The sequence below is a fragment of the Apostichopus japonicus genome, chromosome 3 (assembly GCF_037975245.1).
Source record: "Apostichopus japonicus isolate 1M-3 chromosome 3, ASM3797524v1, whole genome shotgun sequence".
NCBI lineage: Eukaryota > Metazoa > Echinodermata > Holothuroidea > Aspidochirotida > Stichopodidae > Apostichopus > Apostichopus japonicus.
In genome coordinates this window covers 11,074,684-11,098,637 of record NC_092563.1, presented here as the reverse complement: position 1 = coordinate 11,098,637, position 23,954 = coordinate 11,074,684, and the positions used below count along the sequence as shown (strand labels likewise).

At 42.4% G+C, this 23,954-nt stretch overlaps 1 protein-coding gene across 1 annotated transcript; it reads left to right on the top strand.

Moving 5' to 3' along the window:
- Positions 1-11,366: 11,366 nt before the first annotated feature.
- On the top strand, positions 11,367-16,733 carry LOC139963153 (uncharacterized). Its single transcript, XM_071963701.1, has 3 exons — positions 11,367-11,957; positions 15,365-15,465; positions 16,335-16,733. Exons 1-3 carry the CDS (start codon positions 11,680-11,682, stop codon positions 16,535-16,537), a joined length of 582 nt encoding a protein of 193 aa, XP_071819802.1. The 5' UTR covers positions 11,367-11,679; the 3' UTR covers positions 16,538-16,733.
- The last annotated feature ends 7,221 nt before the right edge of the window (positions 16,734-23,954 follow it).

Genomic DNA, 23,954 nt, shown 5'->3' with positions numbered 1-23,954 from the left:
AAAACAATGGGCTACAGGTAAGTCGAAAGTCCCCCCTGCACACCAACTATGGAGTTGTTACGACCTCGCCTCCTTGAGATATCGCGTTTTAAAAGGTCAATCACCATTTCGACCCTGCTGACAACAGATGACCTTGACCTTTACCAAAAACAATGGGCTACAGGTAAGTCGTAGGTCCCCCCTGCACACCAACTATGGAGTTGTTCCGAGCTCGCCTCCTTGAGATATCACGTTTACAAATGTCACTCACAATTTCGACCCTGCTGACCACAGATGACCTTTGACCTCTACCAAAAACAATGGGCTACAGGTAAGTCGAAAGTCCCCCCTGCACTCCAACTATGGAGTTGTTGCGACCTCGCCTCCTTGAGATATCGCGTTTACAAAGGTCTCTCACCATTTCGACCCTGCTGACCACAGATGACCTTTGACCTCTACCAAAAACAATGGGCTACAGGTAAGTCGAAAGTCCCCCCTGCACTCCAACTATGGAGTTGTTGCGACCTTGCCTCCTTGAGATATCGCGTTTACAAAGGTCTCTCACCATTTCGACCCTGCTGACCACAGATGACCTTTGACCTCTACCAAAAACAATGGGCTACAGGTAAGTCGAAAGTCCCCCCTGCACACCAACTATGGAGTTGTTACGACCTCGCCTCCTTGAGATATCGCGTTTTAAAAGGTCACTCACCATTTCGACCATGGTGACCCCAGATGACCTTGACCTTTACCAAAAACAATGGGCTACCGGTAAGTCGTAGGACCCCCCTGCACACCAACTATGGAGTTGTTCCGAGCTCGCCTCCTTGAGATATCGAGTTTACAAATGTCACTCACCATTTCGACCCTGCTGACCACAGATGACCTTTGACCTCTACCAAAAACAATGGGCTATAGGTAAGTCGAAAGTCCCCCCTGCACTCCAACTATGGAGTTGTTGCGACCTTGCCTCCATGAGATATCGCGTTTAAAAAGGTCACTCCCAATTTCGACCATCGTGACCACAGATGACATTTGACCTCTACCAAAAACAATGGGCTACAGTTAAGTCGTAGGTCCCGATGCACACCAACTATGGAGTTTTTCCGAGCTCGTCTCCTTGAGATATCGCGTTTACAAATGTCACTCACCATTTCGACCCTGCTGACCACAGATGACCTTTGACCTCTACCAAAAACAATGGGCTACAGGTAAGTCGTATGTCCCCCCTGCACACCAAATATGGAGTTGTTGCGACCTTGCCTCCATGAGATATCGCGTTTACAAATGTCACTCACCATTTCGACCCTGCTGACCACAGATGACCTTTGACCTCTACCAAAAACAATGGGCTACAGTTAAGTCGTAGGTCCCCCCCTGCACATCAACTATGGAGTTGTTCCGAGTTCGCCTCCTTGAGATATCCCGTTTACAAATGTCACTCACCATTTCGACCCTGCTGACCACAGATGACCTTTGACCTCTACCAAAAACAATGGGCTATAGGAATGTCGCAGGTCCCCTCTGCACACCAAATATGGAGTTGTTGCGACCATGCCTCCATGAGATATCGCGTTTACAAATGTCACTCACCATTTCGACCCTGCTGACCACAGATGACCTTTGACCTCTACCAAAAACAATGGGCTAAAGGTAAGTCGAAAGTCCCCCCTGCACTCCAACTATGGAGTTGTTGCGACCTTGCCTCCTTGAGATATCGCGTTTACAAAGGTCTCTCACCATTTCGACCCTGCTGACCACAGATGACCTTTGACCTCTACCAAAAACATTGGGCTACAGGTAAGTCGAAAGTCCACCCTGCACACCAACTATGGAGTTGCGACCTTGCCTCCATGAGATATCGCGTTTACAAATGTCACTCACCATTTCGACCCTGCTGACCACAGATGACCTTTGACCTCTACCAAAAACAATGGGCTACAGGTAAGTCGAAAGTCCCCCCTGTACTCCAACTATGGAGTTGTTGCGACCTTGCCTCCTTGAGATATCGCGTTTACAAAGGCCTCTCACCATTTCGACCCTGCTGACCACAGATGACCTTTGACCTCTACCAAAAACAATGGGCTACAGGTAAGTCGAAAGTCCCCCCTGCACTCCAACTATGGAGTTGTTGCGACCTTGCCTCCTTGAGATATCGCGTTTACAAAGGTCTCTCACCATTTCAACCCTGCTGACCACAGATGACCTTTGACCTCTACCAAAAACAATGGGCTACAGGTAAGTCGAAAGTCCCCCCTGCACACCAACTATGGAGTTGTTACGACCTCGCCTCCTTGAGATATCGCGTTTTAAAAGGTCACTCACCATTTCGACCATGGTGACCCCAGATGACCTTGACCTTTACCAAAAACAATGGGCTACCGGTAAGTCGTAGGACCCCCCTGCACACCAACTATGGAGTTGTTCCGAGCTCGCCTCCTTGAGATATCGAGTTTACAAATGTCACTCACCATTTCGACCCTGCTGACCACAGATGACCTTTGACCTCTACCAAAAACAATGGGCTATAGGTAAGTCGAAAGTCCCCCCTGCACTCCAACTATGGAGTTGTTGCGACCTTGCCTCCATGAGATATCGCGTTTAAAAAGGTCACTCCCAATTTCGACCATCGTGACCACAGATGACATTTGACCTCTACCAAAAACAATGGGCTACAGTTAAGTCGTAGTTCCCGATGCACACCAACTATGGCGTTTTTCCGAGCTCGTCTCCTTGAGATATCGCGTTTACAAATGTCACTCACCATTTCGACCCTGCTGACCACAGATGACCTTTGACCTCTACCAAAAACAATGGGCTACAGGTAAGTCGTATGTCCCCCCTGCACACCAAATATGGAGTTGTTGCGACCTTGCCTCCATGAGATATCGCGTTTACAAATGTCACTCACCATTTCGACCCTGCTGACCACAGATGACCTTTGACCTCTACCAAAAACAATGGGCTACAGCTAAGTCGTAGGTCCCCCCCCTGCACATCAACTATGGAGTTGTTCCGAGTTCGCCTCCTTGAGATATCCCGTTTACAAATGTCACTCACCATTTCGACCCTGCTGACCACAGATGACCTTTGACCTCTACCAAAAACAATGGGCTACAGGAATGTCGCAGGTCCCCTCTGCACACCAAATATGGAGTTGTTGCGACCATGCCTCCATGAGATATCGCGTTTACAAATGTCACTCACCATTTCGACCCTGCTGACCACAGATGACCTTTGACCTCTACCAAAAACAATGGGCTAGAGGTAAGTCGAAAGTCCCCCCTGCACTCCAACTATGGAGTTGTTGCGACCTTGCCTCCTTGAGATATCGCGTTTACAAAGGTCTCTCACCATTTCGACCCTGCTGACCACAGATGACCTTTGACCTCTACCAAAAACATTGGGCTACAGGTAAGTCGAAAGTCCACCCTGCACACCAACTATGGAGTTGTTGCGACCTTGCCTCCATGAGATATCGCGTTTACAAATGTCACTCACCATTTCGACCCTGCTGACCACAGATGACCTTTGACCTCTACCAAAAACAATGGGCTACAGGTAAGTCGAAAGTCCCCCCTGTACTCCAACTATGGAGTTGTTGCGACCTTGCCTCCATGAGATATCGCGTTTACAAAGGCCTCTCACCATTTCGACCCTGCTGACCACAGATGACCTTTGACCTCTACCAAAAACAATGGGCTACAGGTAAGTCGAAAGTCCCCCCTGCACACCAACTATGGAGTTGTTACGACCTCGCCTCCTTGAGATATCGCGTTTTAAAAGGTCACTCACCATTTCGACCATGGTGACCCCAGATGACCTTGACCTTTACCAAAAACAATGGGCTACAGGTAAGTCGTAGGTCCCCCCTGCACACCAACTATGGAGTTGTTCCGAGCTCGCCTCCTTGAGATATCACGTTTACAAATGTCACTCACCATTTCGACCCTGCTGACCACAGATGACCTTTGACCTCTACCAAAAACAATGGGCTACAGGAATGTCGCAGGTCCCCTCTGCACACCAAATATGGAGTTGTTGCGACCATGCCTCCATGAGATATCGCGTTTACAAATGTCACTCACCATTTCGACCCTGCTGACCACAGATGACCTTTGACCTCTACCAAAAACAATGGGCTAGAGGTAAGTCGAAAGTCCCCCCTGCACTCCAACTATGGAGTTGTTGCGACCTTGCCTCCTTGAGATATCGCGTTTACAAAGGTCTCTCACCATTTCGACCCTGCTGACCACAGATGACCTTTGACCTCTACCAAAAACATTGGGCTACAGGTAAGTCGAAAGTCCACCCTGCACACCAACTATGGAGTTGTTGCGACCTTGCCTCCTTGAGATATCGCGTTTTAAAAGGTCACTCACCTTTTCGACCATGGTGACCCCAGATGACCTTTGACCTCTACCAAAAACAATGGGCTACAGGTAAGTCGTAGGACCCACTTGCACACCAACTATGGAGTTGCTTCGAGCTCGCCTCCTTGAGCTATCGCGTTTACAAATGTCACTCACCATTTCGACCATGGTGACCCCAGATGACCTTTGACCTCTACCAAAAACAATGGGCTACAGTTAAGTCGTAGGTTCCCCCTGTACACCAACAATGGAGTTGTTCCAAGCTCGCCTCCTTGAGATATCACGTTTACAAATGTCACTCACCATTTCGACCCTGCTGACCACAGATGACTTTTGACCTCTACCTAAAACAATGGCCTACAGGTAAGTCGTAGGACCCATCTGCACACCAACTATGGAGTTGTTCCGAGCTCGCCTCCTTGAGATATCGCGTTTTCAAATGTCACTCACCATTTCGACCCTGCTGACCACAGATGACCTTTGACCTCTATCAAAAAAAATGGGCTACAGGTAAGTCGTAGGTCCCATCTGCACACCAAATATGGAATTGTTGCGACCTTGCATCCATGAGATATCGCGTTTACAAATGTCACTCACCATTTCGACCCTGCTGACCACAGATGACTTTTGACCTCTACCAAAAACAATGGGCTACAGGTAAGTCGAAAGTTCCCCCTGCACACCAACTAAGGAGTTGTTGCGACCTTGCCTCCTTGAGATATCGCGTTTACAAAGGTCTCTCACCATTTCGACCATGGTGACCCCAGATGACCTTTGACCTCTACCAAAAACAATGGGCTACCGGTAAGTCGTAGGTCCCCCCTGCACACCAAATATGGTGTTGTTGCGACCTTGCCTCCATGAGATATCGCGTTTACAAATGTCACTCACCATTTCGACCCTGCTGACCACAGATGACCTTTGACCTCTACCAAAAACAATGGGCTACAGGTAAGTCGAAAGTCCCCCCTGCACACCAACTATGGAGTTGTTGCGACCTTGCCTCCATGAGATATCGCGTTTACAAAGGTCACTCACCATTTCGACCCTGCTGACAACAGATGACCTTTGACCTCTACCAAAAACAATGGGCTACCGGTAAGTCGTAGGTCCCCCCGGCACACCAACTATGGAGTTGTTGCGACCTTGCCTCCTTGAGATATCGCGTTTACAAAGGTCTCTCACCATTTCGACCCTGCTGACCACAGATGACCTTTGACCTCTACGAAAAACAATGGGCTAAAGGTAAGTGGTAGGTCCCCCCTGCACACCAACTATGGTGTTGTTGCGACCTTGCTTCCATGAGTTATCGCGCTTAAGAAGGTCACTCCCGATTTCGACCATGGTGACCCCAGATGACCATTGACCTCTACCAAAAGCAATGGGCTACATGTAAGTCGTAAGGCCCCCCTGCACACCAACTATGGAGTTGTTCCGAGCTCGCCTCCTTGAGATATCACGTTTACAAATGTCACTCACCATTTCGACCCTGCTGACCACAGATGACCTTTGACCTCTACCAAAAACAATGGGCTACACGTAAGTAGTAGGTCCCCACGGCACACCAACTATGGAGTTGTTGCGACCTTGCCTCCTTGAGATATCGCGTTTACAATGGTCTCTCATCATTTCGACCCTGCTGACCACAGATGACCTTTGACCTCTACCAAAAACAATGGGCTACCGGTAAGTCGTAGGTCCCCCCTGCACACCAACTATGGAGTTGTTGCGACCTTGACTCAATGAGATATCGCGTTTAAAAAGGTCAATCCCCATTTCGACCGATCAATCGAATGTGCGATACCGATAAATCGGATGTGCGGTATCGATCAATCGAATGTGCGGCAGCGAACAATCGAATGTGCCGTACCGAACAATCGAATGCGCAATACCGATAATGGAATGTGAGATACCGAACAGTCGAATGTGCGTTACTGATCAATCCAATGTGCGGTACCGATAAATCGAATGTTCGGTACCTTTTAATCTAATGTGCGATACCGATAAATCGGATGTGCGGTATCGATCAATCGAATGTGCGGTACCGAAAAATCGAATGTGACGTACCGAAAAATCGAATGTGCGTTACCCATCAATCGAAAGTGTGGTACCCAACAATCGAATGTGCAGTACCGATCAATCGAATGTGCAGTGCCGATCAATCGTATGTGCGGTACCGAACTATCGAAAGTGCGGTATCGATCAATCGAATGTGAAGTACGGAACAATCAAATGTGCAGTACCGATAAATAGAATGTTCGGTACCGATAAACGAATGTGCGTTACCGATCAATCAAATGTGCGGTTCCGAACAATCGAATGTGACGAACCGAACAATCGAATGTGCGGTACCGATGAATAGAATGTGCGATACCGAACAATCGAATGTGCGGTACCGATAAATTGAAATTGCGGTACCGATTGATCGATTGTGCGGTACCGATCAATCGAATGTGCGGTACAGATCGACCGGATGTGCGGTACCGATCAATCGAATGTGCGGCACCAAAAAAATAGAATGTGCCGTATCGAACATTCGCATGTGCAGTACCGATAAAATGGATGTGCGGTATCGATCAATCGAATGTGCGGTACCATTCAATCGAATGTTCTGTACCGATAAATAGAATGTGCGGCACCGATAAATCGAATGTGCGGTACCTATAAATAGAATGTTCGGTACCGATCAATCGAAGGTGCGGTACCGATCAATCGAATGTGCGATATCGAACAACCGAATGTGTGGTACCGATCAATGGAATGTCCCGTACCGAACAATCAAATGTGCTGAACCGATAAAATGAATGTGCGGTTCCAATCGATCGAATGTGCGGTACCGATCAATCAAATGTTCGATACCGATCAATCGAATGTGCGGTACCGATCAATCGAATGTGCGATACCGATTAATGGAATGTGCGGTACCGATAAATGGAATATGCAATACCGAAAAATCGAATGTTCGGTACGTATTAATCGAATGTGCGGCACCGATAAATAGAATGTGCGGTAACAATACGGTACCGATATATAGAATGTGCGTACCGAATAATGGAATGTGCGGTACCGATAAAATGAATGTGCAGTACCGAACAATCGATTGTGCGGTACGGATAAAATGAATATGCGGTATCGATCGATCGAATGTGCGGTCCCGATCAATCTAATGTGCGGTACCGATCAATCGAATGTGCGGTTTCGATCACTTGAATGTGCGGTTCCGATAAATGGAATGTGCGATACCGATAAATAAAATGTTCGGTACCGATAAATAAAATGTTGAGTATCGATCAATCGAATGTGCGGTACCGAACAATCGAATGTGCGGTACCGATCAATCGAATATGCGGTACCGAACAATCGAATGTGCGGTACCGATAAATGGAATGTGCGGTACCGTTAAATGGAATGTTCGGTACCGATCAATCGAATGTGCGATACCGATAAATGGAATAAGCGATACCGATCAACCGAATATGCGATTTCGATCAATCGAATGTGCGGTACCGATCAATCGAATGTGCGGTACCGAACAATCGAATGTGCGGTACCGTTTAATCGATGGTGCGATACCGAACAATCGAATGTGCGGTACTCTCTTAAAATGCTAGACTGAAGAATTCAGTCTTCTTCGAGACTGAAATTTTTTTCAGTGTTATACACTGAGTTTAGACTGAGAAACACTCTACTTAGACTGTATTATCAGTTACACCGTTCAGTCGCTGTTTTGGACTGACTTTATTAACCAATCAGCTAATCACATGTGGCATGTCATCTTACCATTTTCAGTCTCTGTATTCCACTGAAAAATGTATCCAATCAGAGAACAGAAATGCGCCTACGTCATCCGAAAACTTGCAAATACGCCGCACAAAAATAAGTGTGACAACGAGCGCTACAACTTGTGTACATATATACTACTATATTCTTCGCTTAGCCAGGTACTCGCTGTACTGTACGTACGCACGCCGTACACACAGCTAGGCATGAACGAGACAGACGACCGTATGTCTAAGCTAGAGTAAAGGTTATAAATTAGCAATGGCTGAGTCTTTAAGAACTTTTCTTACAAATAAAGGTTTCCACGAAGAAGTGATAACAGTGTTCGAGGGTATGTATGTATGTTTTTTGTTGTTTTCCAATTAATACAGAATAAAAGCTTGGCAGTTCGTAACGTTAGTTATTCTAGGCTTGTGCGCGAGGTAGGCCTAGCTAGGCTGTACTATAGCAAATAGGGCCTAGGCTGTTGTTATAATTGGTGGGGCCTATTAACACGATCGTCGGGCGAATAAGCACGCCGGTCCTGCATATGTACCCGATCGTCGGGCAAATCAGCCCGCCTGTCCTGCGTATGTACCCGATCGTCGGGCAAATCAGCCCGCCTGTCCTGCATATGTACCCGATCGTCGGGCGAATAAGCACGCTTGTCCTGCAGTATGTACTCGATCGTCCCAAAATGAATCTAGGCTAGGTTAACCCCTCATAACAAATACTTGGACATAATAATGCTCAAGAAATTGCAAAACACAGTACTATTATGCATAGATTGTAAGCACCCTTAATTATTTGAAAAATGTAGTGACTGCTACAGCCATTACAGCATGAAGCTATCACGGTACCAGATCGTTGGGCAAATTAGCCCGCCTGTCCTGCATATGAACCCAATCGTCGGGCGAATAAGCACGCTTGTCAGGACTGCAATATGTACTCGATCGTCCCAAAATGAATCTAGGCTAGGTTAACCCCTCATAACAAATACTTGGACATAATAATGCTCAAGAAATTGCAAAACACAGTACTATTATGCATAGATTGTAAGCACCCTTAATTATTTGAAAAATGTAGTGACTGCTACAGCCATTACAGCATGAAGCTATCACGGTACCAGATCGTTGGGCAAATTAGCCCGCCTGTCCTGCATATGAACCCAATCGTCGGGCGAATAAGCACGCTTGTCAGGACTGCAATATGTACTCGATCGTCCCAAATGAATCTAGGCTAGGTTAACCTCATAACAAATACTTGAACATAATAATGCTCAAGAAATTGCAAAACACAGTACTATTATGCATAGATTGTAAGCACCCTTAATTATTTGAAAAAATGTAGTGACTTCTACAGCCATTACAGCATGAAGCTAACACGATTCTGTTAAACCATTACCATTGTATTTAAATCATGTGGAAACTGGAAAAGAATTGGTATGCTTTTGTTATTTTATTAAACATATAGTGGGCCATCAGTCTTTATTATAAGATTTTACAGTAATATTACCATTCACTAATGTTATGAAATCAGTTTCTTTTACAAGCAGATAGACATATTAGTGAAATCAGTAGGCTAAAATGTAAATCATATTCCTTGTTCACTGGTTTTCTATGCTGATGTAATGGAATCAGGAGATGTCATGAACAATTTATCCTTAAAAAGAGAAATTTCTGAAAACAACTAACAACAAACCTTGCTTGGTAACCATGTACCTGCCAAAATCAACATGATAACCCATAAATGTTAGGTTGAATTTGAATCCACCTTCACATAACACATCTCACCCGCCATGGATGACATATTGCTGCCTATCGTGAATTGATATATCTCCTTTGTACAATGCCAGTCATGTTCTTGTTTCTCCATTCTCTCCTAAATATTATTCTAGTCTAGTCTCTCTACCTCTCAACATATCTTTTTTTAAGAATGTTTTGATTTATACCATATTGCTTGTCCTTTATCACATTTATTTTTATCTTCACCAAACAGAAGGGCACAGATATTGAGAGTGCAGCACAGGGCAGACAAGGACAATATTGACAGCCTTTCATCCTATCTCTCGGACCAGAATTGAACCCCAAACAATTCTTCATTGTGGCAGATAAACTGGCCATTCCAGCTGGGACAGAGGCGTTGAACATACATTTAACGTAGACTATGCTCCCCCTCTACAACACTAGTTTTGTGAGTTCCATGCTTCCATGGTGTATGGAATTTTGCAACCAACAGAAGCGAAGTCTCTCGTCCGTATCCATGCCACATCTATAAGGGCAGCCAGCATGGAGTTACTTCAAGGAGTGAATGTTACTTTTTTATTGCTCTGTAGTCCGGAACCACGTGTGTCAGCATGGAGTAGCTTTAAAAGGGTGTGAAGACTCGCGCAAAAAGAACGTCTAATGCCGGTAATCTGACCTAGTTTCGAATGAGGTGTAACAGAAGTGTTAGACACTGCCATCGATCCCAGAAAATACAAACACAGCTTGCTACCGTCGGTAATTAGACACTAGTGTACAGTCAGTACATACAGCTACGGTCAATACCCACATTACAGTGTATAAACGATACAGCGATGAACATCTCAGGTCCAGCTAAAGATATCAAGGTATCACGTTTCATTACTGTCTGTCTTTTTTAGCGACACGAACAAACATCACTTGCAAGCAACAGAAAGTTAACTTTTTCAGATGGCTGCATGCTGTTTGGGACAAATCTTCAATGCCTTTAAGGAGTACCTAACACATACCCTAAAACGTTAAATTGATTACCCGGAGTTTACAAACAGTTTTATATGAATAGGGAGGGCTCCAGAAATAAATATTTAATTGATTTTTGGTTTTTAAAAATGTTTTTTAATGATACTGATCTAATTATGAATGTAATTAAACAAACACCTAGTTGCCAAAAAAACTTTGTTGTATGATTTTTCGAGCATGTTATTTTAATGTTTACTTTAATGTTCCTACATTTCACTGCACTCACTATGTTGAAGGTTTATTTAATTAAGCAATTAATTAAGCTAATATTATTTATTGTGCACAATATTCCATAATTTGTTCCATGAAAAGCAAGTAACCTGATTATTATAAAGTCAGTAACTGTAGAAAATTCCATTTGAGAATATCCTTTCCTCATTATTCCCCCCCCCCCATTTTTTTTAAATTTTAGTGATGTAATGAGTCAAAACTGTTTTAAATTTTTTAGTCGACTCTCGAGTGACATTTCTTTTTCAGCTAGAGGCCGACATTAAAGGCGATATCGCTCGTAGACTTTTTTTTGAGGGCGCTGGCATTATCGAGGTTTCAGCGAGGTTTAATGGGACCCCTATTAATCACGTGACCTCGGTGGCAAATTTAGATCAGTGAATAGCACAGGCAAGCGTATGCGTAACAAGCCCGTACCCATGCACACAATGTTATAACACAGCATTTCAGATTACTGTATTGTTTACCGCAAAGGATTTTCGTACGCGATAGTTTGTTGTTTGTGTGACTTTTGAGTAAAGAATACTGTACGATTTTCGTACAAATACATTCGATTAGACTAGAGTATAGTGACAATCATGGAAAAGGGATCAGGGCAAGGAGAATCGGGCGAAAGAAAACGACCTTATCCTGGAACGAGCGTAGGTTCAATTGGAGGAAAGCCATTGTTGCATGGACCTGACAAAAACAGCAGTGCAAAGGAACAACAGCGACGAAGAGATGCCACGAAGATCTATCTTCTACGTTCCTACGTAAACTGGCAAATGGAGAAAGAACTCTACAAACATGTCCACAATTTGACTACTGTTAGCAACGCAGATTTCGCAGAACATTTGCTTCAGGATCACACAAAAAGGTAATGATTTGCTAAGCTAGGCTAAAACTGTATAGGGTAATAATAGTACATAGTAGTACTACAGGGTATTGTCTTAGGTAACTGTCAGTATTGCGAAGTACAGAAAACTGCAAAGTTCGGACAACCCTAAGAAATACACGATTTCACCATGATAACCTGCAAGCGAGAGCCAATATCACTAAAAACTAGGAAGCTACAGTTATTTCCTCTCCAAAATGACCCGTGCGCAAGTATGTACGTACATATCTGTCAATAAAATGAAGATAGTTTTTGGGGTATTTTAAGGCTTAGGTGTTCGAACTTCGCAGTGTCTATGCTATTGTATTTGTAACATAGGCCTACATGATTTGATGAGCCTAGGCTTTGTAACTAGGCCTATCATTCATTATTTTTCCAATGGACCTAGCGTATGCTAACCTTATCATACTTATCCTAGCACAAAATAGCAGTAAGTTGTATTACTGAGTCATCATCATCACTGTTTGTGAATGCTTGTCATGAGGATACTGTATAGGCCGTGGCTATTCTTAGGACTAGTGGTAACAATTATTTATAAACTATTCTTACGACAAAGGCAAATTCATGTGCTGTAAAGTAAATAAAGCAACTACGCATGTAGTAGGGGTAACCCTAAACATAACCCTAAACCTCAATCCTAACCCTAACCGGAAGTTATTGTTACTCCTCGTTGTAAAATTAGTACTCCTAATCACTGGCGGATCCAGGGCCTTTGTTTGGGAGGGGCCAAGGTGGCATTAGAGTGATATGGGAGAGGGGTCTAAGGGGAGGGGGTGCCCCCCTCCCCTTTGGAAAATTTTCTATTGCTAAATGCCCTCAGATGCAATTTGGTGCCACAAAAGTGTACAATGGTGATGTTAATTTACTTCTAAAAAAAATGTTTCCCAGGTGTAATTTTCTAAAATATTTATAAAACAAAGTTCCGATCATCTTTCTCAAGAAATTTTATTTCTCATAGGTTATAAATTTCTTACAACCAGCCTGTAACTGCAAAATGGTGTTAAAATGTAAATCCTCATGCTCATACATTTACATAGCTCCCAACTCTTGAGAAGGCAAATGCTGGTCCATGCCACGAATTGCTGTCCTGGGGGAGGGGTATAATGGGAGGGGGTGTCCCCCCCTTTTGAATTTTTTGGAATCCTGGTGATGCCTACATGTAAAATGGTGGCACTTAGAAAGGCTTTTGTCACCCAAAATTTTCTGAGAAATATGCATTTTTTTGTGTGTAAACATCAATAAATTGAATAGTAGGTGATAATTCATTCTTTCCCGTTGCATGAAAATGTTCACTGCTTGCCCCAATGAAAAGAAATATAGACTAATTTGAGGTTCAAATGATGCTGTAAAGGAGGTTTTATACTCTATTATGCTAAATGCTAAAGAAATGATGGTTGCTAAGTCAAAATTTGATGCAAATTTTTTTATGTATACTTGACAATTACAATGCGGTTTTTTCGGACGCTTGTGCGGGTCAGCGGGTTGGGTGTTAGAATGCGGGTCTAACTCCCGCGAATTGCGGGTCAGTTGGGAGCTCTGCATTTAATTTTAAACCAGAATACGAAATGGTTAAGACTAGTCTACCACTGCTATTCCTCTCGATTTTTTTAATTTCCAATCATATGATTTAGCGGATGTTCGGAAACACTGTTTAGCTCACCTTGGGGGGGGGGGGGGGGGCATGGCCCCCTTGGATCCGCCAGTGCTCCTAATCATAAAAATAGCAACTGCCCATGCGTATCGGAAATTATTCTTACGACTAGTCGTAAGAATAGCCACTTTTTACTGTATACAGTTAAAAATTAAAATATCCTTCCTAAAGAAGACTGACAGGGACGGGGGGTCTTAAGTTTCACTCCTCATATTTATGCCATGGAAAGCTGGGCCTTCTCATCACCAAAAAGTAAACTGTTTTTGCCTCAACAAATTGATGGAAATATATTTTCTAACCACTAGGCCTAGGTGATCTGTTCATCCCCACCCCCTCCAGGTTCTTAATTGTTATCAGCTGTCCTTGTTTGAAGAATAATTCTTGTGGATGAGCATTTGAAGAAAAGCCTCACCTATGCCCAGTCATAATTAACTAGGCATATAACATAACCTATAGTATTAGTAATAAGTATCTGAATTTAGTGTTCATAGTAACTGTATTCCCTAATTTTGTAATATACACCAGTGAGGAAGGCCTACTGTGCTGTACAAGTACAACCACATGGACCTGCAATTTTTCCTATAAAAATAATGCATCTACATAAATAATTTAGAATCACTCCTAACTGATTCACATGTTTTCACACCGCTGCGTATGCAACTAGACCTTAGGTTTTTCTAAGGTCAGCCACAGCCAGCATATATGCAATCAAGTTTTAATGGTTCATTTGGGCAACAGGGTGTTATACTGTTATCTACTGACTGTCTGTCCATATTCCAGCAATCATGTGTACATTTCTGTGTTTGGGATTTTTGAAGGAACCCAACTGCTATGCAAGAAATTAGGTAAATTAGCCTCACAAATTGAGGGACCATAGTACATATAGCTATACCTATATAAACCTTTATATAGCCATGCCTGGAGGTAAGAAAGTACCAGTTTTTTTGTGTAGGCCTGATGCTCATACTTTATGATGCTGTGCTAAGTTATCATATTTTTTATATATAGTCAGTACTATGCTTGTTTTTGTTCAGCTTCGTGTGAATGATCTGATGTTTAGTGTTCAAAAATTATAATATCTATTAAATTTGGTGGCCGAAACTATCTCTTGTGGAGAGTAATCTAGCATTAAATTAATGGTAGTCTGAAATCAAGCTATTCATGTAAACAGGAATTTTTCGCAATGGTGGGCTTATGTCATGGAGTAAGCTAGCATCTCAATTCTCACTCATGAAACCAACTGCTCACATAAACAGGAAGCTTACACAGTAGGTAAAAAATGAGTGTACATCAAACTTTGATCAAAAGACTGGACATCTTTTAGTGATATGAAACCAATCAGTTCACTAAGACAGGAAGTTTACATAGTAAATTTTACATTGACATGTGAGCTCAAGTTGTTGGGCAAGCAGTTGGGCACACAAAATTATCCTTACAATTCTTGAAAGGTACCGCGGTTTATGGATATGTTGAAGAAGAGTATGAAAGAATATCTCATCCTTATCTGGGTTTAAATCAATGTGGGTTAACAATGTTATTATTGAAATCTGCCTAAGTGTTTGTTTGTTACTTTTCTCTTTCATACTTTTTCTTGGGTAGGTATGATAAAAACATGTATGTTTGTAATGATTTGGTCATTACCAGATTCATTACGCATACAATTAAGCTTGGGGTGTATAGTAAAATTACTGTTTCAGTTATATGATTTACGGACAATTTTTTTTGTTTCATTGTATAGGTTTCAAATGCATCTTTTCCGGAAAGATGCTGAAAGTCAAACAGAGGCATTCTCAGCAGCTGTCACCACAGAAAGATCAGTTGACACTCAGAAAGGAGAAGGTAAATTTATATGTTTATCCTTGCATCAATTACAGACTGGAAGAGCAGTGCTAATCTTATCTGATCTGATGTGATCAGAAAAATAATACAATTTCATTCTCATTAAATTCCAAAAGAAAAGAAAAAATGGTAGCATATTGCTCATCCACTAAAAAGCATACATGTGTATGAAAATTTATAAAAGTAAGTGGGCCTGATATTATCAGGATCTTCTTTAGAGGCAAACTGACTAGTAACAGTAAATTCAAGAGACACAATAGAGCCTGGAACAGAGAGGACATGGTGAACACAAAGAAAGAAGTTAATGGTGTATTGAACAAAAGGAGTCAGTGAAAGCAGAGGTATTTAGATAAACTGTGCTAAACTGCGTACAAAGCGAGGATTAAGTAAGGAGAGAGGGCGAATAAACTATAGCAGAATACAGAGATGGAGCAGGATAAAGTTAGTCATGTCCTTCCTGTATATTGAGCCCATTCAGTTGAATGGTGCTAGAGCATTCCGTCCACTCTCTCTATCTCTGCTGTGGTGTACTGTGTCTGAGATGGTTAAATACGAATTTAGTTACCTGTTGGGACATGTCTTTAATGGTATGATTGGGCAGCTGAAAGTGTTCCCCTACTGGAGTCTCCATTTTCATGGTATTGACTTGTGACTAGAACTGCTTCTTGAGGGTGGTCTTGGTTTCACCAACATACTTGTAACTTCAATGCCCTCTAAACTCAATGACACCATTTAAATTGAAATATCAGTTTCCAGTGCTGCATAAGTGTGATAAGTTCTAAACAAAAGGTATATTTTTGGTCACAGCCATAGAAGCTATAGCAGGATACTTGCAATCTAGTAACTCTTGTTTTATGTAATCTCTACAGATACACCTGATCCAGTTACTTCAACACCTCTCAAGAAGCCATCTGCCAATGTTCTGTCCAATGTCACCAGTAGGATTAGATATGGAGCAGCATGGGAGAGAAACCTCAGACTATACGAATACACATTGCCACATTTACATGATCCTGAACAAAAGAGATCATACATATGGCAGGGACAAGCACTTTTCCCAGACATTTGTTGACAGGTTGTGCGACATTCACAAACGTTGGATTAGCAGCTATTGATACATCTGCATCACCAGATTGAGATAAATTGCTTTCGTCCATTTCGTTCGATAGTAGCTATGACTGTGAATCAGGAGCTTGGCCACCCTCTAAGTCAAGGTGGGCAAGGTTGGGGAAATTCAATCAAGGAGTAACAATCAGAGAATGGCCAGCTTTATATAGGCCTACACGCACAGCGTGTATAAATATCTGTATCGGTTTATTTATACTGGTGTTCATTTCCGTTGCCAGGAGGGGATATGATTTGAACGTGGGGAGGGTGTGGGGGTGGGGAGGGGGTCCCATTTGAAGTGTCCAAACGATGCGCATCTTTACATCTATCTTCTTGAATCACATGTACCCCTATCGACACGATCAATCAGTCCTGTCTCTCACCTCCTCTCATGCACTGGTGTATTTATTTCCTGGCAAGATAACAGTTAGGCATAGTAAGGGTCAGAGGTCATCACAACTTAAAGAGTTGTGCGAGTCCCTGTGGTCTCTTACATCCTGGTAGCAGTAGAGAGAAGAAGCCTAATAGATCAGAAACCATAATCATCTTCTGTTGTGTCTTATTTTCCAGCATCCTTGAAACATTATATCCTTCCCCTTTGATTTGTTGATGTCATAAAGCTGTATTTATGTTGTGCATTATTTAATTCCAGTATTTAGATTGTATATTCTCCTTGTGTATTTGACAGTATCCCAGTGATCTCAATTTTTCTGCTCTTGTTTTTTTTTTCTCTGTACTTTCATATCATATCTATCTCAACCCATAGCCTCCATCTTCACATTTTCTTTACTTTCTTCCTCCATCCCTTCATCTGTCTTTCACTCTTTCTTTTTTTGACCTCTTTCCTCCCCTCAGTTTACCCTGTATGTTTTAGTTTGCCGACTCACCGCCCCCCCCCCCCGCATCTCACCCCCAAAAAAGTTCACAAGGTTGACAAGTCTCCCCGTGCTAGTCCCAAGCTATACACCCTTGTTGTGGTGACCGTTCAATATACTTACGGATCAAATGGAAAGCCTCACCCCCACCCCTTATTCCCAGTGTAATGAATCCGCAAATGGAAGATTATTCAGAGTTGTTCGTGATGGTTCAATGATCTTATAGTCAGGCATAGGCCTATATGGTTCTCTTTGTCCTTCATTGCCGTCGAAGTTTGAAATGAATTAATCGTGCTAGGAACTTCCGGGCAATGTTTAATTTTCTGTGGCAAGAAAAAAAGCTTCCCCCAGTCTCTCCTGGTTGACATATAGAGCCCGTACGCCTATATGGTCACACAATAGTATAGATAAGTATGATCCATGCAGACAGCTAGTATATATTTTTTTTAATTCAATCCAGTTTCAGTTAAAGTTTCGAGTTGTAATTCGAGTCAGTCGTGATGAGGTGCCCCATGGTGGAGCTGGGTAACCCACCCCAACCCCGTTGCCGACTTTCTGGCATTTCGTTGGGAGCCGTTCGGAACAAGAAGCAGGATAGTCAATTCTGGGAGTACAGTACGCTGGAAAGCAATACACTGACGTGATTTAGAAAAAAAAGTTTTTTGCTTTGACGGCCGATGCTCATCGAGACACTTTTCAATGGAAATAACTATTAGTTTATTGTTCATGTACTTATTCCCTTTTTGCCAATCCTTTCTAAAGAGGGTGGAGCCGCCCCTTATGGCAACGTATTTTCCTTCCCTTTTCCGTTCAAGTTTCGTTATTTTTTAATTCGGGTCAAAGGGGTGCAAGGACAGGGTTTACGTGCACCGGTTAGGAGGACAGGGTGCAGCTAGGGCAAGTTTTCTGTGATGGCCTAAAGGGCCCGTTGCCAGGAGTTCAAAAATAATTAAATATACATATTTATCTATATATGGTATATGACATAAAATGCTTTGACTTTCCCTCCTGATATATAACTAAAATTGATATCTAAAATACAATGTAAGCTGTGACTCTGTCTATGTATAATTAATACCTAAAGTGGCTGAAATACCAATTGTTTACACATGACGGACTTGACTTTACGTTTGATACCCAATAGTTTGTAATCACTTCAGTCAACTTTTTCACTCATTCGCGTTTGTCTTTTTGTGACACCAGTCAGCGTGAATCAGACATAAAGCTCATAACTATTAGTTTCTTGAGCTGTTTCTTGACTTCTACTGCTCACCATGTAGGCCTAAAAGAGTAAAAGCAGGGAACTGCTAGAGTAGCAGCTCCCTGGTCAAACTATTACGCATGATGCAAAGCTCGACCGTAACTTATACTGTACAGCCCATTAGTTGTGAAAAAGTTCTGAACGTAAAACAAAGCACAGAGATTTGTATCACACAATACACACGAAAACGCGGCGTAATACCGCACACTACTGACCAGGGAGTTGTTCCATAACAACTCCCTGTACTGCCACAGACAAGAAACTATGCAGGAATTTCGCCAAGGCCACCGTTCAAGTAACCGAACCCGTTTATTGCTTACTAGCCGTAAATACGGGATTGGTGAGAAATTACGAGACAACAGGATGAACCGGTAGAGGGTAGTATTGATATTATTTTTGAATCGGGTGGTGTGAAGGACAGAATTTACGAGGAAATTACGAGCGATCCCACCTTTAAAGGATTCACGTGAGATAATTTATAAAACTTTAAAATTTGATTGAAATCCCAATCAAAATCACTATATATGATTACTATCAGAAAGTTAAGAAATAATTGAGGGTGGTATAATAGTCACATGTACTGTTTTTGCATACAAATTTGCTTTATATGAATGCCATATCATGAAATCGTGAATGCAGTATATAATAGTTCATGTTTATCTAATAGCCATTATCAAGTTTGTGCCATTCTGTTAACTGCTTGTAATATGTTGTTTTGTGTGTGCTGGATAATGACTTTCAGCAATCGCCAATCTATATCATTGAAACACAAAGTATTAAATGTTCACCGCACTGATATATAGTTTGACCATTCCTAATATTTTATAAATAACCTGCTGAAAATTTGTCATATGTTTTCCCCATTTTGAAATCATTCTAAGAAAATTGTTGCTACTATACATTAATGATTCACAACTGGAAAAAAGGCAATGTACCAGATCCATTGTACTATCGTCGTGTTTCCATTATGTCCCTTTTGTAAAGGCAGGATCGTATAGTTACTATATCCTTTACAGTGGAAAATTTAAAGTTCAGTGAGATCGGGAGATGGGATCAGCTGGGTATATAACCACTCAATTTACAGCTGTGTTGTCAATGAATTCCAAAGTATTACCACCTGGTGGTGACATACAAAGAATTTAAAGTGCTTTCTGTTACAGTGGTGTTGCCAGGCATTTGAATCTTGGTTGGTGATATGTCTATTTGTGAATTCCTTCTCGGGGGAGGGGTTCCCCAGGCCACCCATTGGCGACACCACTGATCTGTTCTCAGCTCACCTAATCCTTTCCAAAAAAATTAAAGAACATTTTAGATCCAGGCCCAATTCAAGCAGAAATTTGACAGATTAATATTGAACTGAAAATATGTCACTGTTATGTAAAGTATCTTTATAATTTGAACGTTTGTTGCAAAGATAACATGTTTTGTTGAACATCCCTCAGAATATTGTAGTTTTGATTTCTGTTTTTTTTTAATATATTAAAAATTATATAAGAATATATAATTGGTTTAGTTGGAATAAAATTACTGTTCGGTGGATATTGACAATTATATTTCTTGATGGAATACCATTTTTAATGTACTTTGTGTGTGACTGTCACAATGATTTTCTGGTCTTTATAGCCTAACATGATTGGATGTGAAGGTGAAGTCACTCCATGAAGTAGCACCTTTCAGTAAATTCCCCTGCATTAACAGATCATTGAATGTTGTCTTGATGACCTTAACTGCATCTTTATTGAAGAATTCCAGCACTTAGCCAACACGGAGGATCTATAGAAAAGCTTGTTCAATCCAGAATTTGCAATTTATAAAATTGACAGTATAGCTGTGATGTGTAATAATTCAGTCTAAAGGACCGACTGTTCAGTCTGATATCAGTCTTATAGACTGAAAGTATTCAATCTTATTAAGACTGGTGCTGCAATAAATCAGTCTAAACTGCTGACTGTTCAGTCTAAAGTGGTTTGATTTTCAGTCTATTAGACTGAAGAGTATTTAGTCTAATTAAGACTGACCTTCAGTCTTTACATTTCAGACTGGAATTCAGTCTAAGTAGTCTGATCCCTTATCCCATCCATCATTAGACTGAAATTTCAGTCGATTAGACTGAAATTTCAGTCTCTCATTTTAAGCGATGAGCGATTACGATCAATCGAATGTTCGGAACTGATCAATCGAATGTGCGATACCGATCAATCGAATGTGCGGTACCGATCAATGGAATGTGCGGTACCGAACAATCGAATGTGCCGAACCGAACGATCGAATGTGCGGTACCGATCAATCGAATGTGCGATACCGAAAAATCGAATGTGCCGTATCGATAAAATATATGTGTGGTACCGATCGATCGAATGTGCGGTACCGATCAATCGAATGTTCAGTAGCGATCAATCGGTACCGAACAATCGAATGTGCCGTACCAAACAATCAAATGTGCGGTAACGAACAATCGAATGAGCCGTACCGAATAATCGAATGTGCAGTACCGATAAAATGGATGTGCGGTACCGATCAATCGAACATGCGGTACCGATCAATCGAATGTCCGGTACCGATAAATCGAATGTGCGGCACCGATCAATCGAATGTGTGGTTCTGATAAATAGAATGTTCGGTACCGATAACGAATGTTCGGTACCGATCAATCGAATGTGCGGTACCGATCAATCGAATGTGCGATACCGAACAACAAAATGTGCGGTACCGATCAATGGAAAGTGCCGTACAGAATGATCGAATGTGCTGAACTGATAAAATGAATGTGCGGTTCCAGTCGATCGAATGTGCGGTACCGATGAATCGAATGTTCGATACCGATCAATCGAATGTGCGGTACCGATCAATCGGATGTGCGTTACCGATTAATCGAATGTGCGGTACCGATAAATGGAATATGCAGTACCGAAAAATCGAATGTTCGGTAGCGATAATCGAATATGCGACACCGATAAATCGAATGTGCGGTACCAATAAATCGAATGTTCGGTACCGATAAATAGAATGTGCGTACCGAATAATCGAATGTGCGTTACGGGTAAAATGAATGTGCAGTACCGAACAATCGATTGTGCGGTACCGATAAAATGAATATGCGGTATAGATCGATCGAATGTGCGGCACCGATAAATGGAATGTGCGATACCGATCAATCGAATGTGCGATACCGATGAATCGAATGTGCGGTACCGAACAATCGAATGTGCCGTATCGAATAATCGCATGTGCAGTACCGATAAAATGGATGTGCGGTACCGATCAATCGAATGTGAGGTACCGATCAAACGAATGTTCGGTACCGATAAATCGAATGTGCGGTACCGATAAATAGAATGTTCGGTACCGATAAACGAATTTACGGTACCGATAAATCGAATGTGCGATACCGAACAATCGAATGTGCGGTACTGATCAATAAAATGTGAGGTACCGATCAATCGAATGTGCGATACCGAACAATCGAATGTGCGGTACCGATCAATGAAATGTGCCGTACCGAACAATCGCATGTGCAGTACCAATAGAATGGATGTGCGGTACCGATCAATCGAATGTGCGGTACCGATCAATCGAATGTTCGGTACCGATAAATCGAATGTGCGGTACCGATCAATAGAATGTGCTGTACCGAACAATTGAATGTGCGGTACCGGGCAATCGAAAGTGCCGTACCGAACAATCGAATGTGCTGAACCGATAAAATGAATGTGCGGTTCCGATCGATCGAATGTGCGGTACCGATCAATCGAATGGTCGATACCGATCATTCGAATGTGCGCTACCGATCAATCGAATGTGCGCTACCGATCAATCGAATGTGCGGTACCGATAAATGGAATATGCAGTACCGATAAATGGAATGTTCGGTACCGATCAATCGAATGTGCGGTACCGATTAAGAGAATGTTCGGTACCGATCAATCGAATGTTCGGTACCTATAAATCGAATGTGAGGTACCGATCAATAGAATGTTCGGTACCGTTCGATCGATGAGCGATACCGATCAATCGAATGTGCGGTACCGAACAATCGAATGTGCCGTACCGATCAATCGAATGTGAGATACCGAATAATCGAGTGTGCGGTACCGATCAATGGAATGTGCGGTACCAATAAATATAATGTTCGGTACCGATCAATCGAATGTGCGGTACCAAATAATCGAATGTGCGGTACCGATAAAATGAATATGCGGTATCGATCGATCGAATGTGCGGTACCGATAAATCGAATGTGCGGTACCGATCAATCGAATGTGCGGTTTCGATCAATTGAATGTGCGGTACCGATAAATGGAATGTGCGATACCGATCAATCGAATATGCGATACCGATAAATTGGATGTGCGGTACCGATCAATCAAATGTGCGGTACCGATCAATCGAATGTTCGGTACCGATAAATCGAATGTGCGGTACGGATCAATAGAATGTGCTGTACCGAACATTTGAATGTGCGGTACCGGGCAATCGAAAGTGCCGTACCGAACAATCGAATGTGCTGAGCCGATAAAATGAATGTGCGGTTCCGATCGATCGAATGTGCGGTACCGATCAATCGAATGGTCGATACCGATCAATCGAATGTGCGCTACCGATCAATCGAATGTGCGCTACCGATCAATCGAATGTGCGGTACCGATAAATGGAATATGCAGTACCGATAAATGGAATGTTCGGTACCGATCAATCGAATGTGCGGTACCGATTAAGAGAATGTTCGGTACCGATCAATAGAATGTTCGGTACTTATAAATCGAATGTGAGGTACCGATAAATAGAATGTTCGGTACCGTTCGATCGATGAGCGATACCGATCAATCGAATGTGCGGTACCGAACAATCGAATGTGCCGTACCGATCAATCGAATGTGAGATACCGAATAATCGAGTGTGCGGTACCGATCAATTGAATGTGCGGTACCAATAAATATAATGTTCGGTACCGATAAATCGAATGTGCGGTACCGAATAAAATGAATATGCGGTATCGATCGATCGAATGTGCGGTACCGATCAATCGAATGTGCGGTACCGATCAATCGAATGTGCGGTTTCGATCAATTGAATGTGCGGTACCGATAAATGGAATGTGCGATACCGATCAATCGAATGTGCGATACCGATAAATCGAATGTGCGATACCGATAAATCGGATGTGCGGTACCGATCAATCAAATGTGCGGTACCGAAAAATCGAATGTGCCGTACCGAACATTCGAATGTTCGGTACCGATAAATCG